The sequence below is a fragment of the Phascolarctos cinereus genome, unplaced genomic scaffold (assembly GCF_003287225.1).
Source record: "Phascolarctos cinereus isolate Bilbo 61053 unplaced genomic scaffold, phaCin_HiC Scaffold_4;HRSCAF=312, whole genome shotgun sequence".
NCBI lineage: Eukaryota > Metazoa > Chordata > Mammalia > Diprotodontia > Phascolarctidae > Phascolarctos > Phascolarctos cinereus.
In genome coordinates this window covers 183,196,035-183,212,173 of record NW_027555847.1, presented here as the reverse complement: position 1 = coordinate 183,212,173, position 16,139 = coordinate 183,196,035, and the positions used below count along the sequence as shown (strand labels likewise).

At 36.1% G+C, this 16,139-nt stretch overlaps 1 protein-coding gene across 1 annotated transcript in view; it reads left to right on the top strand.

The window, feature by feature from the left end:
* The first annotated feature begins 2,192 nt into the window (after positions 1-2,192).
* Positions 2,193-16,139, top strand: part of TRPM3 (transient receptor potential cation channel subfamily M member 3) — a 373,306-nt gene continuing 359,359 nt past the window's right edge. Inside the window, 1 exon segment of the mRNA XM_078152814.1 lies at positions 2,193-2,278. Coding sequence (XP_078008940.1) covers positions 2,276-2,278 — 3 coding nt within the window. The 5' untranslated portion in view covers positions 2,193-2,275.

The following is a 16,139-nucleotide window of genomic DNA, read 5'->3' as shown; positions in this document are numbered from 1 at the left end:
AACAGCCCCTGCCCTTCAAAAGCTTATATTCTATTGGGAGGAGGGGCAAAACATAGATATAGATACAGATATAGATAGATAGATAGATAGATAGATAGATAGATAGATAGATAGATAGATAGATAGATAGATAGATAGATAGTTTGAGGTATCACCTGTACAAAGCCAAGGAGCTCAACTATCCTTGCCATCTACCCTACAGCTGACCTTCTGTTGTATGTTTTCTTCCCAAGTTAGAGTGTGAGCTTCTAGAAATTTTTTTTTCTATTTTTATAGCCAATATTTAGAATGTCTTGACACATAGTGTGTATTAAATACTTTTCCATCTTTAATTTTCTTCGTATGTCAATTATAATTTCTAATCGGTGGCATTCAGAAGGGGAAAAAACCAGTTAACTGAAAACTGTGAGTATTATTTGTGATCAGCAAAAAAAAAAAAACAAAACGCGGATATAACTGTTATTGACTCCGGGTTATTTTGGGACTTTTGGTTGCGTACTAAATTACTAAAAACATTTGATGTTTTCACTTATGTCAGGAAAAATAAAACATGATAAGACGTTTCCAACAATACTAATGGGATTTGTCTTTGTTTATCTGAGGATTTGTTATTTGAGTGTTTATATTCAAGATAGCTGATATTTTCTTTATATTCTCTTTTATTTCATAAGATAGCTTTTTAATCAAAGTTTTGATCAATTGTGTTTTTCTATCTTTTCTTTTCAGGCTCAGAAGTCCTGGATAGAAAGAGCATTTTATAAGCGAGAATGTGTTCACATCATACCCAGCACCAAAGACCCCCATAGGTAATCTTACTTCCCTCTATTCCTGTCTAGAAAATGAAATTATAATTATGGAATTGTGACTATAAAGACAATCACTGTGGTTTACAAGGGAACCACTGTCGAATTAAAGATGGGTTTGTAGTTGGAGCTCTCTGACTAGATTTCATCTAACTCTTCAACATAATACATGTCAACTGTACCCTGAAAGGCTATTCAAAAGAGCAAGTATACTTCCTTCAAGGAAGGCATTAACAGTATGTATGAATATAGGAGATATTTTGTTATTAAGAGGACTATTTCTCCCTTCCAAAAAAATTTTTTTTTTAAATTGAACCAGCATTCTGTTGTACAGAAGGGGAATTTCTTGACAGATATCCTAATCAGGATCTCATTCCAGCCCATTTTGAATATCTTCTCGAATTTCATATAGACTAACAGTAAGAAATGAGGTCAAGAGATCATTTTGGGCCCAGTAGTATATTGTGTCTGGGAATGTTTTCCCCAGGTATAATTTTCTGTGACATTTTCATGATGATAGGAGTGTGTTGTGCTGTTGTTTTCTTTTTAATGTCTCGTGAATGATTCTCTCATTTTCTCTGCAAGATGTCCTAGGCCTGTGGATTTTTATTCTCAGTATTAGATATTTGGCAGTGAATGTCAGTTTGGAAGAGACAAGATAGCCTTTGAGTCACATATTAGTAAGATACCTTATTTTAAATGTGCAAGTTAAAATATTTCATTTATTACTATACAGCATTAAGGGAAATTAGATGGATGGGGGTGGGGGTTGGGGAATAAGAGAGTAGAGAGATGCTTAGTTTATAAATGTTTATCCCTGAAGAACAAAGCCCATAGGTAAAAGTAAAAAGTGGTGAAGTATATAATAGATTAGTCAAGGTTAATGTGGGGAAGGTGTTTAATTTCTCTGCCTTAGTTTCCTAAACTATAAAGTGGGAATAATACACCTGAACTCCATATTTATGAAAGGCTTTGTTAGCTGCGAGACTTATGAATATAAATTTAAAATAAGGGAAAATGGGAAATAATTAATTGATAGCTAGCTCATTGAATCTCTCTTTTCTTCCCAATTTTTATCTATGACTAAGCTATGGTATGCTTCACTTTTTAAAAAAGCAAAAACTTTTTAAATTGAGCTTTGCTCTTCAGGTTTCCAAAAGACAGCAGTCTGACAGGGTCTCCTACATATTTCAAATATATCCAGCAAGTTTTATAACATGCGCTTCCCAAGAAAGTGAGATCATTTGGGGTTTTTTTTCCTGTGTCATAGGTGTTGCTGTGGGCGTCTGATAGGCCAGCATGTCGGACTCACACCAAGTATCTCCGTTATTCAGAATGAGAAAAATGAAAGCCGCCTCTCTCGAAATGACATCCAGTCTGAGAAATGGTCCATCAGCAAGCACACCCAGCTCAGCCCTACAGATGCTTTTGGGACAATTGAGTTCCAAGGAGGAGGCCACTCCAATAAAGCCATGGTAATCTAAAAGTAGCCATACCTACTAAATAATGCTTCTATACTATCTATTCTCTACCTTTCTACCCCCCCACACACTTCTTACCTTTGATATTTGCTAATATGTTTATTTACAAAGTCTCAAGAATCAAGAAATCTTGATTTCTTATCTTGGTAATGAATGATAATTAACAGCAGATCTTTATAAAGAGTTTAAAGCTTTACAAAGTGATTTTCTCCCAACAACCTTGTGGGATAGGTAGAGCAAATGTTCTGATTCACATTTTACATATGGGGAAACTGAGACTCAGAGAGGACCAGTGGCTTGGAATCATAGGTTTAGTGAACCTTAGTGTTTGTCTACCAGGGGTGAGGAATCTGAAGCCTCAAGCCCATATGTGGCCCTCTAGGTCCCCAAGTATGATCCTCCAACTCTGCCTCCTACTCTGTCAGTCAAAGGGCCACACTTGAGGACTTTGAGGACCACATGTGGCCTCAAAGATGCAGGTTTCCCACCCTAATAGTGCAATGCTTTCCTTTTACAGATGTGAGGAAACTGAGAATAAGTGAAGTGACTGTCTCAAGGTCACTCAGAAGGGACATGATAGAGTCAAGATTGAAATTCGTGTCTTGTGACATGAGAGATCAAGTATTGTCACTGCAGTATGTCTACATGTTCAGAGTCACGCTTCTAGTGGCAATGTTGGAATTGGAACCCTGGTCTTCCAACTCTAAGAACAGTGTTCTTGACACTACCCTATAGTGAAGATAAGGATATAAGGAACTAAGGATATTGGAATACGAGACTCTAAGAGTGAAAATTCCAATTCTTCACCTAGTTCATTGACATTTCACTCAAGACAGGTGATAAATGAATATGACCAATCACACCTGTCCCTCTCCTAATGCTCCTTCACAGTAGTTCTGCTCAGTATTTCCCAGCAGGGTTTGCCATATGAAAAATTGCTTTTTTTTCCTGGAAGGGAAGCTTTAAGAGACATCTAGTCCTTTTTGAAGGATCATAACTACTCTACTGGAGCTTAAATCATGAACCCAGCTGTTACCATTTGGTAGATTGTGCTTTCAGAAAACTATACCCTGCTGCATTGGAAAGCAGAAATATGCTAGTCTGGCAATATGTTTCATCTGTGACCTCGATCACTGGGTTTGTTTCTGGGTGTATTTTTCTAAATGACATTGTACTTAGGTACTTTAAAGTTTTCTGATTTTGGAGAAAAACAGAATTACGTCTTTGCAAAAGCAGATCACAAAGTAAAGAGTGAATCATGATGCACTAGTATGTTATGAAAATGGGTATCACACTATTGCTTTTACCATCATCTCTGTGACATTTCACTGAAGTAGTCACAAAGATGGAGGATTTAGAGATAATCTAGTCCTTGTTGTTCAGTCATTGTTCAGTCATGTCCGACTCTTCATGATCCCACTTGGGGTTTTCTTGGCAAAGATACTGGAGTGATTTGTCATTTCCATCTCCAGCTCATTTTATAGATAAGGAAACTGAGGCAAACAAGATTAAGTTAATTGCTCCGGGTCGCACGTGAGTTAGTGTCTGAGGCTAGACTTGAACTTAGGTCTTCCAGACTCCAGGCCCAGTGCTCTATCCAGTATACCACCAAGCTCCCTCATCTAGCCTACCCCCCTCATTTTATAACTAAGAAAACTGAGGCCCAGAAAGACTCACTTCGCCATACAGCCCTCTGCTACCTAATCCAGGGTTCTCCCTCTATAATATAATTTAATTCATTGTCCTCCACTGCAAATGTTAACTCCCCTGTTTGGCATTTAAGTCTCTTCACAATCTGGCCCCTTCCTACCTTCTAGTCCTTTTATACTTTATGTTGTTTTGTTCAGTTGTGTCTGATTCTTCACAGCCGTATTTGGGATTTTCTTGGCAGAAATACTAGGGTAGTTTGTCATTTCCTCCTCCAACTAATTTTACAATTGAGGAAACTGAGGCAAACAGGGTTAAGTGACTTACCCGAGGTCACACATCTAGTACATGTCTGAGATCAGATTTGAACTAGGAAGATGAGTCTTCCTGTTTCTAGGCCCAGTGCCCTGTCCACTGTGCTATCTGGTTGCCTTCACACTTCATATCTTTCCTTATAATCTGTGATCCAGTCACAGTGGTCTATTTATTTGCTGTTCTTTACTTTTATTTCCCATCTCTGTACCTTTGCACTGACTGTCTTCCATTCCTAGAACTCATCTCCTCTTCATCTCCACTTCCCAGAAACCTTCATTTACCTTTAAAATCCCATTCAAGTACTGCCTCCCCTGCCCTCTCCAGTTGCTATTTAGAATTTATTTGAGTAGTAGAGCAGATAGTAGAGAGATAGGCAGTAGAGAGCTCTGTGACTTTGAGAGAATTGCTTCATATCTATTTTGTACATATTCTGTCTACTTATGTGTGTGCATGCTGTTTCCCTTATTTGACTATAAACTCCGTGAAGGCAGGGATTTTTTCCCCAGTTTTGTCTTTGTATCTTCAGCGCTTGATGCAGGGCTTGGAATATGGTAAGTGCTTAGTATATTTGTTGATTGATTGACATGACAGAAGACTGAGCTCTTTCAGTCTGTCACAGGAAGGATCACTGTGGTTAAAATTTACTCTAATTCATCTTTGCCAAATCCTGCAGAGCTAAAGAGTCAGTTAATTAGGCTTTGTACATGGAGCACCAAGTAGAGTGAACATTTATCAGTTGTCTAGTTCAATGAAAGATGTGTTATTGGCCTCCTCCCCTAAAAAAGTAGGCCAAGAGACACCCATTCCTTCATCCTTATTTATAATATAAAACAGGTTTTAACTCTACTCAGCTCTCCTAGAATAGTGCATTAAAAGGAAGTGTTATAATCATTTTTCATAAGCAGACTCCCAAGGGTGGGAACTAGCTAACACAGCAATTTTTGAATACACTTAGTGTAAGGTGACTCATGCATCAGCTTCATAGGGACAGTGTTAGATAGGCACTGTCATCTTTCACCTCCCCCAGAATAAATGCCTGCTCTGTGCCAAATACAGTACCATGAGCATAGGAGGCTCATGATAAATATTTTTGATGAATGATGTTGCCAAGTTAAGGTCTCTCCTTTATGAGCTCTGACTCTAAAGTAACGATGGGCTTTTCTTTTAAACAAATATTCCAGAATTAATGTGCTCATGTAACATGTCTCAATGTTCTCCTGCTTTGGGAGGTGCTAAACTGGCTGGGTTTGGGTTTTTTTTTTTGCTTTAAATAGTTTTTTATTTTTCCCCAATTACATATCAAGAACATTTTTAGCATTCATTTTTACAAGATTTTGGGTTCCAAATTTTTCTCCCTCCCCTCCTCCCCTTCCCTCTTCTCAAAATGGTAGGCAGTTTGATATCATTTATACATGTGCTATCATGTACAATGTGCTTCCATATTCATCACAGTTGTGGAAGAAAAAATAGATCAAAAAGGGGAAAAATATGAGAAATAGTAAAGTGGAAAAATATGCTTCAATCTGCATTCAAAGTCCATCGGTTCTTTATTTGGATATAGATAGCATTTTCCTTTGTGAGTCCTTTGTATTTGTCTTGGATCATTGTGTTGCTGAGAAGAGCAGAGTCATTCATAGTTGGTCGTCTCACATTGTTGCTGATACTATCTACAATGTTTTCCTGGTTCTGCTCATTTCACTTTTGTATCAGTTTGTACAGGTCCTTCCAGGTTTTTTCTGAAATCTACCTGTTCTTCTTTTCCTATTTCACAATAACATTCCATTACATTCATATACCACAGCTTGTTTGGCCATTCTCCAATTGATGGGCATCCCCTCAATTCCCAATATTTTTCTGCCATGAAAAAGGCTGCTATAAATATTTTTGCACATGTAAGTCCTTTTCCCTTTCTTACCCTGCCTAGTAGTGGTATTGCTGGATCAAAGTTTGCACAGTTTGGTTGCCCTTTGGGCATAGTTCCAAATTGTTCCCCAGAATGGTTGGATCAGTTCACAACTCCACCAGCTGTTCATCAATGTCCCAATTTTCCTACATCCTCTCCAATATTTATCATTTTCCTTTTTGTCATATTAGCCAATCTTATTGGTATAAGATGATATTTTAGAGTTGTTTTAATTTGCGTTTCTCTAATCGAAATTGATTTAGAGCGCTTCATATGCCTATAGATATCTTCTATTTCTTCATCTGAAAACTGCCTGTTCATATAATTTGACCATTTGTCAATTGGAGAATGGCTTATATTCTTATAAATTCAGTTCTCTATATATTTGAGTAATGAGGCCTTTATCAGGGACACTTCCCAGCTTTCTGCTTTCCTTCTAATCTTGGTTGCATTGGTTTTGTTTGTACAAAAGCTTTTCAATGTAATATGATCAAAATTATCTATTTTACATTTTGTAATGCTTTCTTTTTTTTTTTACTTTTGCATTTTCTTTTTTTTATTAATTTATTTTGATTTATCAACAATCACTTCCATATGCTTTTGAGTTGAAAATTTTTCTCCCCCTTCTTCCTCCCCACCCTCCCCAAGACGTGCACAATCTGATATACGCTTTACAATTGTAATGCTTTCTATCTCTTGTTTGGTCATGAATTCTTCCCCTCTTCATAGATATGATAGGTAGATGATTCCTTGCTCTTCTAATTGGATTGTAGTTTCCATCCTTATCTTTTTAATTAGGTTTATTTTTGCTTTTACTTTGTCTGCAATCAGGATTCCTACCCCTGGTTTTTTTTTTTCACATCAGCTGAAGCATCATAGATTCCACTCCAGCCCCTTACTTTACTTGGTGTGTGTTTCTCTGCTTCAAGCGTATGTCTTATAAGCAACGTATTGTAGGAGCCTGGTTTTTGATCCACTCCGCTATCCACTTCCATTTTATGGGAGAGTTCATCCCATTCACAATCACAATTATGATTACTACCTGTATTTTTCCCTCCATCCTATTCTTTTCCTGTTTGTCCTCTCTCTCCTCTCATTCTTTCCCACTTCACCAGTGTTTTGCTTCTGTCAACCACTTCCCCTTATCTGCCTTTCCTTCTGTCAGCCCCCACTCCCCTAAACTGAGCATTCTTAACTTGAAGTCTATGAACTTTTAAAAATGTTTTGATAACTGTATTTCAGTACAATTTGTTTCTTTTGTATCCTATGCATTTTATTTTATGTTTCTAACACATTTTTTCCTCTGAGGAAGGAGCTGTGTGATTTACCAAGCTTCCAAGATGGATCCATGGAACAATAAAGGTTAAAAACCCCTGCTTTAAACTTACTTCAGCAATATGGCAATTACTCAAAATATTTTTGAAACTTCATAGTTTTCTTTAGATTCTATCTACAAGCCACATGAGAGGATGTCTTATGAATTTTTAGATTTTATTTATTCTGTTAAATATTTCCAGCTAATTTTTTTTTGTTTTTAACATCCATCTCCTAAATTTTGAGTTCTAAATTCTCTCCCTGCCTACCACTCTTCCTTCCTCTACCCCACCCATTGAAAAGACAAGAAATATATCAGTTATACATACATTCATCTGAAACATTTCCATATTAGCTATGTTGCAAAAAAAACCATTAAAAGGTAAGAAATATAAAGGGAAAGAAAAAAATTTAGTTTAATCTACGCTCAAAATTAATCAGATCTTTCCCTCTGGAGGTAGATGGCATTTTTCATCACAGGCCCTTTGGAATTGTCTTGGATCATTGGATCGTTGTCTTGATCAGAGTAGCTAAGTATTTCACAGTTCATTACCATTACAATATTGCTTCTGCTGTATACTTTTTTTCTCCTGGTTCTGCTCACTTCACTTTGTATCAGTTCATATAAATCTTCCCAAGTTTTTGTTTTTGGGGGGTGGAGGGGGGTAGGCAATAGGGTTAAATGACTTGCCCAGGGTCACACAGCTAGTCAGTGTCAAGTGTCTGAGGCTGGATTTGAACTTAGATCCTCCTGATTCCAGGGCCAGTGCTATATCCACTGTGCCACCTAGCTGCCCTTCACAAGTTTTTCTGAAACCATCTGAAACCATCCTGTTCATCATTCCACAATAGCATTCTATCACATTCATATGCCACAACTTCTCCAGCCATTCCCCAATTGATCAGTATTCAGGATTTTTTAAAGCAATTTTTGGACTGGTCCTGTGATTTTATTAAAGGTTTGGGGAACTCTCAAGGAGGAAAATCCCTCTACTGATGATGGGCAAATGTTCTGCCTTACAGTGTTGCCTGAGGCACCAAAACCTTAAAGGGTTTGCTCAGCATCGTCTAACCAGCATATAGCAAAGGTGGAATGTGAAGATGTGAACCTAGCTCTTCTTGACCGCAATGGTACCTCTCTATCCACTCTGCAACACTGCCTCTAGAAAAAAAATATGTACGTACACATATATACAAACATATGCATATATGTGTGTGTGTATATGTATGTGTGTGTGCACACACATACATATACATGTATGTATGTATTTATCTTGTTTGTTTCCAAAAGATAAACTTTTCAGTGTGATCAGTGACCATGTTCACAAGAATTACTTTCAAATAACTTTTAGTTATTTCCATCACTTAAACTCACCCTTCGTTGATGAAGATGTGCCATTATCCAGAATATTTAAAAGAATAAGATAAGGATGGTGAAGGCAATTCCAAAAGAGGATTTGCAAAAATATACTGAAGAATCACAGTTTAATTGAAATACATATATAGCTTCTCCCTTTCCCACAATGGCTAGACATACTTAGCAGAAGAATGCTTGTTTAAAAAAAAAAGCAATCATATTACAGTCATGCCTCATACAATAAATCAGTCAGCATACTATAGTAGATGCTGTGGGGCAGGGGAGGAACTACAAAGGCAAAAATGAAATAGTACCTGTTGTTAATGTGTGGTTTTTAAAAACATATTTCCTGGCTATGTGCCAGGATTTTGGTAAGTATTTGATAAATACTTATTGAATCGAATTCATTCACTTTCTTTTCCTTTTGCAAAATAATACCTTTCTCATAGGCAAGTGATAGAGAGGTCTTTAGTTCCAAGTACAGATTTTCTCCAACAGTTTCCACAAACCATAGAAATATACCCTAAAAGCTAAAGGTAACTGTCAGTTTACCTCTTTCTTCCACCTAGCTATGTCATTTGTGCTTGTCACTAGGGTGGGGATTTCTGTTGGGCATGTATACCAGACATATCAAAATTTTAGAACCTTTTTGTTGGCAAAAATTCAGGATAAAACATAATTTTTACTGACCAATCCATTTGGTAAATCTGCATAAGCAAAATTCACTAACTTGTTCAAATAAAGAAAATGAATAAAGGATATAAATGGGTATAATGATCATGGGTGTAATAATATGTATAATCTAATTTATTTCAGTTCAAAAACTATTTGTAATCATAGGATCATAGCTATAGAACTGGGAACCAAAACCTTCACTTTACAGATGAGGAAACCAAAGCCCTGAGAAGTTAGGTGACTTGTCCAAGGTGACCCAGGTAGTAAGTGGCAGAGCCTGCATTCAAATTCAGGTACTTTGACTCCAAATTTGACAGCCTTTCTGCACTGCACCCTACTGTATAGTAGCTTTCGGGGGGGGGGCAGGAAATCTCTTCTTGCCACACATTTTTCCTGTACTTTGGATTCTTCAAAAACGATGAAGTGACAGAAGAGACTCTGAGAACCCTAGAAACAGGAACTCTCTGGTTGCAAACATTATGAAGTATACTGGTGGGAGAATAAGCACTAATAAAAATGAGCACTTAGTAAGCATTTCTTCTACTCTGGAAAGTAGAAAAGCATTTGATAATATGATCATTTAGTGCTTCAAGACCCTACAAAACAGCCTTAGGTGCCAATATTTCTGTAAGAGTCAGTAGGAACAAATGAGAGCATTTCCCTTAGGCCATTGACAAGCTATCTGTGGGTAATTGTTTTAGGGCCCTGATATCCTGGACTAGTCTCTAACCAGCAAGCAGAAAGAGAAAGACTTTTTTTCTTCTTTTGCCAGACATAGAAGCCAAGTGAATTCTTTGCCTTCCCTGTGTATATACCTGAGGATATAACAAGTAGAAAGGATTCTTTGGTCCTTATAGAAACACATGCTTATTTTTGCCAGATTTGAAACTGGCAAAGTGAATGGGCACTGTTGTCCATGGCACAAAGGGTTTGTTAATATTGGGTGGATTTTGTCCTTTCATGCCAGGTTTTGATTCCTTGACTTCTCAGCAGCACGTGCGTAGGCATGAAGGTAAGGAATGGGAGGAATGATCCAAGGTCGAAGCTTGGCTAGGCTTATTTAGAGATATGCTAAGAGGGCTAGGGATGACCTGAAGCAAACCATTTAAATTATCTGATCTTCAGTTTCCTTACTTGTTAAATTAAGGTGTGAACTGGAAGTTGGCTCTTATAGTTCAAGCACCCTATGCAGCTATAGTGTTAATATGCTAATATATTCACACATACACTCGCACACACATTATTCCTTAGCAGAGACATGCCCCCAAAGGTTTTGCTACCTGTATCACCTTGGACAGATCACAACCTTGCTGGGCCTTAATTTCATTATCTATAAAATAAGGGGTTGTACTAGACGATTTTTGAGGTTCTTTTTAACTCTAAACTTATTAGCCTATGAACCTAAGAGCAGTTAATTTTCTCCCTTAGTATTTATTATCATAAACCCACAACACATGGCTTCACATGGTTTGCACATAGATTTACAAATCAGTTTAGAAAATGTAAGATCCACCGGTACAAATATAGAAATATATTTTACATGATTGCACACATTTAATCTATATCAAATTTCTTACTGTTTTAGGAAGAGAGGAGGGGAGAAGGGAGAAAAATTGGGACCTCAAAATTTTCTAAAAATGAATAATAAAAATTGCCTTTACATATAATTAGAAAAAATACTATTAAAAAACATGTAATAGTACAAAGACTGTTTCATTTTTATCTCTGTATGTCTGGTTCCCAGTAAAGTGTCTAGCACATATGAGATGCTTATAAATACTAATTGAAGATATAAGCACTTCTTTTTAAGTTATTATCATTCTTAATAAAAAGGGGACAACTATTCTTTCTTGTTAAAATGATAGTCACATAATCTGCTTCATGGGACATGCATCCTGTTTTTTGTGGGCAATATTTTTAGTCATGCCTACTACTCAAGCTGTTGCTTTTTCTCCCATCAAGCATTCTTTTCTCTTTATTCTAAGCCACTCAGAAAGAATCCTTGACTTAAAATAGGAAAAACTGTGGCAGACGGAAATTGTTTGGTCTAGCAAAGGTCATATATCTTGCAGGGTTTCTAGGACTTACTTTGATTCCATTGCTCTCTGTCCATTCCATGCAAGAGGAGACCAATTAGAAGTCTCTCTCAAATTACATGGCAAAGCAAGCTATATAAGGTGACAAAGAAGGCAGATATTAGTTGGTTTTAGAAGCTTAGGGAGGTCCTGATGGAAATTAGTACAGTATTTGGTATGTAGTAGGTGCTTAATAAATGTTATTGAACCAGAAATTCTGAGGCTGATTAAGCTGCAATTACTGCTGAGGTATCTTCTAAAATGATTTCCATGTAACTCTAAGTCATTGTGTTTAATGTAGGGTTGTCTATATCCTCAAATTGCATTTTTCAGAAGCCTGAGGTATTTTGTCCCTGAGGTATCACCATTTGCACCAGCACTACAGTGTTGCTGCCGGTTTTTTCCAACGCGCAGAGCCCAATATCAGGGAAAGGCAACTCTGAATGAATGTGAAGGCAGTACAGGTGTTAATGAATGGAAGCAGGCACTGGTGCTTTCACTAATCAAATTTTCCCATTGCTCTTAATACTGAATGGGGAATGTGACCAATTGAGGGACTGGTATTTATATGTTTGTAAATCATCTAAATATTTCCCTTCAGATTTTCCACGGCTGCTGTGTGCATGTTAGATGAGTCTGAATCTCTTAATTATTTTTTATATATTCTGAATAACTCTGGTCCCTTGCTTCACACTCAGAGGTACAAGTGAATCAATAGTGTCAAAATCAAATCCTTATTGTATTATAATTGGGGTAGCTGTTGGCATTATAGCTTCTAAACTTCATTTTGCTAAAATACCCAGAGCATTAAACTTTCAGTAACAAATTTGCTTTTTCTTGGATGATGTAAATTTCATTTGTAAATATTATTGACTAGCATTAATATTAAATTAAATGAATTCTCTTTCACTTAACAAAAGTAGCTTAAGCATTGAACCATGGCCAGTTTAGTAGCTAAATATTGGCAAAGGATGGAGGGTGGAGGATATATTGGAGTTGTTATTACATCGACTGCCTCCAAATCCTACCAAATTAACAATGACATGAGACCTGGCGACTATACCAGGCATAGGGAGGTGGGCAATTGTTAAGCTCCACTGGTGCTGAAAATACTAACTAGAACCCTTTGTCACTAGCTTTTCTGATTGTAGAACTGTGGAGCAGAGAGAAACTCCTAGAAATCATACAGTCAGGCTCTGAGATTCTCAATGGATTTCACAAATATTCTTCAAGGGTCTATTTTACAGGCAAGGCAGCATAAAAGGTAGAGACCTAGCCTTGGAGTCAGAAAAATCTGTGTTCACATTTTGCCTCTGATACAATATATTATTGGCTGTGTGATATGGGAAAAGTCATTTAACATCTTGGTACCCAAGGCAGGGCTAACTACAAATTGCGTAACAGTTGCTTGTGTGCATTAGTAGAGGGAATTTCCTATGAAACTACCCATCCAACCACTCACCTACCCCAGAAAGTGTTGATGTTGTTGTTGTTTTTCCACAGAAGAAGCATCATGGTGTAATGAACTCCACTAGTCTTGGAATCAGAGAGACAAAGATTCAAATCCAGCCTCAAGGTTTTACTAATTAGCAGTGTGACCTGGGCATGTCACTTAAATTCTCTGAGCCTCCGTTTTCTCATCTGTAAAATGGAGATAATAATACCCCTACCTTATAGTATTATTGTGAAAATCTAATGAGATAATGTATTTAAAGTGCCTTGGATACCTTACAGTGATATCTACATATTAGGGTTACAAGTTTTATATTTATCTCATTATATTGTTATTTTCATCATTGTCATAGCATAACCTAGGGATGCGTTCCTTTGCTTAGTAACTCAGTGAGGTTTTTGTATTTTCTAGTGTAAAACTGTCAAGTCAGTTTATGATAACTAGGAAGTCTTACTATACAGGTTGCTGGTTAGTACTTTGGTGATTCAGCACTTAACGGGCTGATCTTGTGAGATGAAATTTATGAAAAACACTTTACTATTATTGCGGTTGTTTCTTTCATCTTAAAACAATTCCTTTGAAACCTATAAAGTATATTGGTAAAGTTGTTTTCCTTACAGCTTAGACCATTTCCATCCCATAGAGAGGTTTGGATGCTGGTATTCATTCAACTAAAAATAACCACAATAATCATACCACTTTATATCACTGTCCACTTTTAGCATTCCCCTCCACGGTGTCATCATAAGTACTGAATCTATTACAAAACACTATGTGTATAGAAAGATGACATCATCAAAAAAGAAAAAAACCTAAGAAACCTAAAGGGGAGGTTGTGGTTGGTCATAGTTTAAATTAAGTGCTCATATTTTTAAAAAATATGTAGCTCCACAAAATTAGAAAATGCAGCCTTTGCTGCACTTCCCAAGATAGAGGAAAACTGGACAAACTCCTTGCTGTATTCATGAAGGAAAGAAAAGTTTAACATAATAAAGAAAGGAATTTTTAAAATGACTTTCCATTAAGTTGGTAACATTTCCCCAGAGAAAGAGAAAACAACTTCTTAAAGAGAAAAAACAAAGAAAAACCTCTAAAAATTTATTTCAGGAAATTTGGAAGGAATACAAATTTCACGTAAATTATTATAACTTTTAAAGGCCAGGGACATTTTGATTTTATTTTGTGTGATTTTATTGACTTTATTTGTGTGATTTCATTATACTTTTGTACTTATTTTCAAGTTTTGACTGAAAATATATTTGAGGGTATTCTAGCATATGGTCTAGACATAACTATGAGAAAAAATTTATCTGAAGGTATAGCCAACTAATTATCCACGTTGAATTGCTCTGAAAAAAAAAAGGCTAAAATGAATCTAAGTTAACGAACGTTTACACCTCAAGGAGTATCTTGAGCAATTTATTTTTTCCCTTTTTACATTAATACATATTTATGGAATAAAACAAGAATTTCCATAACATAGTACAATAAAAGGATGATTGTACATTAAACTACAAATCTACTAAGTACAACTTGCTATTCCTTTCAAATATAGAACAAAATTATCATGTAAATTTTTTTCCTTCTTTTTTTCTACCCTCCCCCTATCCTTCCCTAGAGATGGCTACCATTAGATACAATGGGTATATATGTATGTATATATGTAGATGTGTGTGGGTGTGTGTATACACACACTCAGAGGGAGATGTGTATACATATATATGCATATGTATATATGAAAATTTACTTTCTATATACTTTTATTTATCAGTTCTTTCTTTGGATGTAAATATCATCTTTCTTCATATGTCCTTTATAGTTAATTTGGGTATTTATTTCTTAAATAGTGAAGGTCGCTTTCTCAACCCCATTATCATTGATTGTATGCTCTGTGTGAAAAGAGCAGAAGAAAATGTCCTGCCTGATCCATAAAGTTCTTTCTAAAATGTGGCCTTGACTTTTGCCATGGAAGCATGTCCATGGCTTCTGTACCTCTTTCATGGAAGAGTCCATCCCAAAGTTAAATTCTACAGTAAGTCAAACTTCCAATGAAGAAATACTGTGGATTTACTCAGAGATAGCTCCAGGATTTTGGTAAGAAGTACATAGCAAAAATCACTTAAACACATGGACCACTGGAAGGAAAAAATGGATGCTTTCATATGCACTTTACCACTTAAGTATCTTATGTTCTTTAATATGTAATTGTGCTTTATGATAGATCTTTAGTATATAATAACTGGCACATACTGGCACACTTATAAATATCTGTTGAGTATATAAATTAGTGAATATGAGCAGCCCCCAAATTACAGATGAGTGATATTCTTATACTTACATATTTATAACTTACAAATTGGTTGGCTGGAATTCAGGATATGGTTTTCTGTACTATAAATACAATATTATACAGTGTTGTTGTTAGAGTCTAAGACAAGTATTTAAGAGGCTAGTTAGCTTATAATTCAATTCAATTCAGATGAAAAAGAATTTATTAATTATCTTCTAAGGCATGATAATAGCAAGACAAAAAAGAAAACAACAACCTTATCTTTCCTTAATAAAATAATTTTGCTTTTAAAAGAGAAGTTAGTGTATTCTCTAGTCTAGATATAGCTATGAAAATTATAGCTGAAAGGATGGCCAACTAATTATCAATGCCAAATGGCTCTGGAAAAGAAAAAGAAGTTTGAAATGAACTAAAGGAAGATAAGAAGTGTTCCCATCTATTATAGCACCTGCTTCATAGTGTTATAGAATCAAATGAGATAACTTACTATAAAATGCTTTGAAAAACTCAAAGTTCTGTAATGGACAGTTTGAGGGCTCAGGAGATACAATTCTGAATCTGGATAGAGGAAGAATCTAGCTGTATGACCCTGGGCAAGTTACTCTGCCTGTCTCATTTTTCTCATCTGTAAAATGGGGGTAATAATAATACATATCCCCAAGGGTGGTCATAAAGCTCAAATAATATGATAGTGCTTTGCAAACTAGCTATTATTATCACCGTTATATAAATGTGAACTGTTATTAACACTCATGTTTCATATATAGTGAAGGCTGTATCACACATGTAGCATGGGGGAGAGGGTTGTGTGGCTCAAGATGGAGTA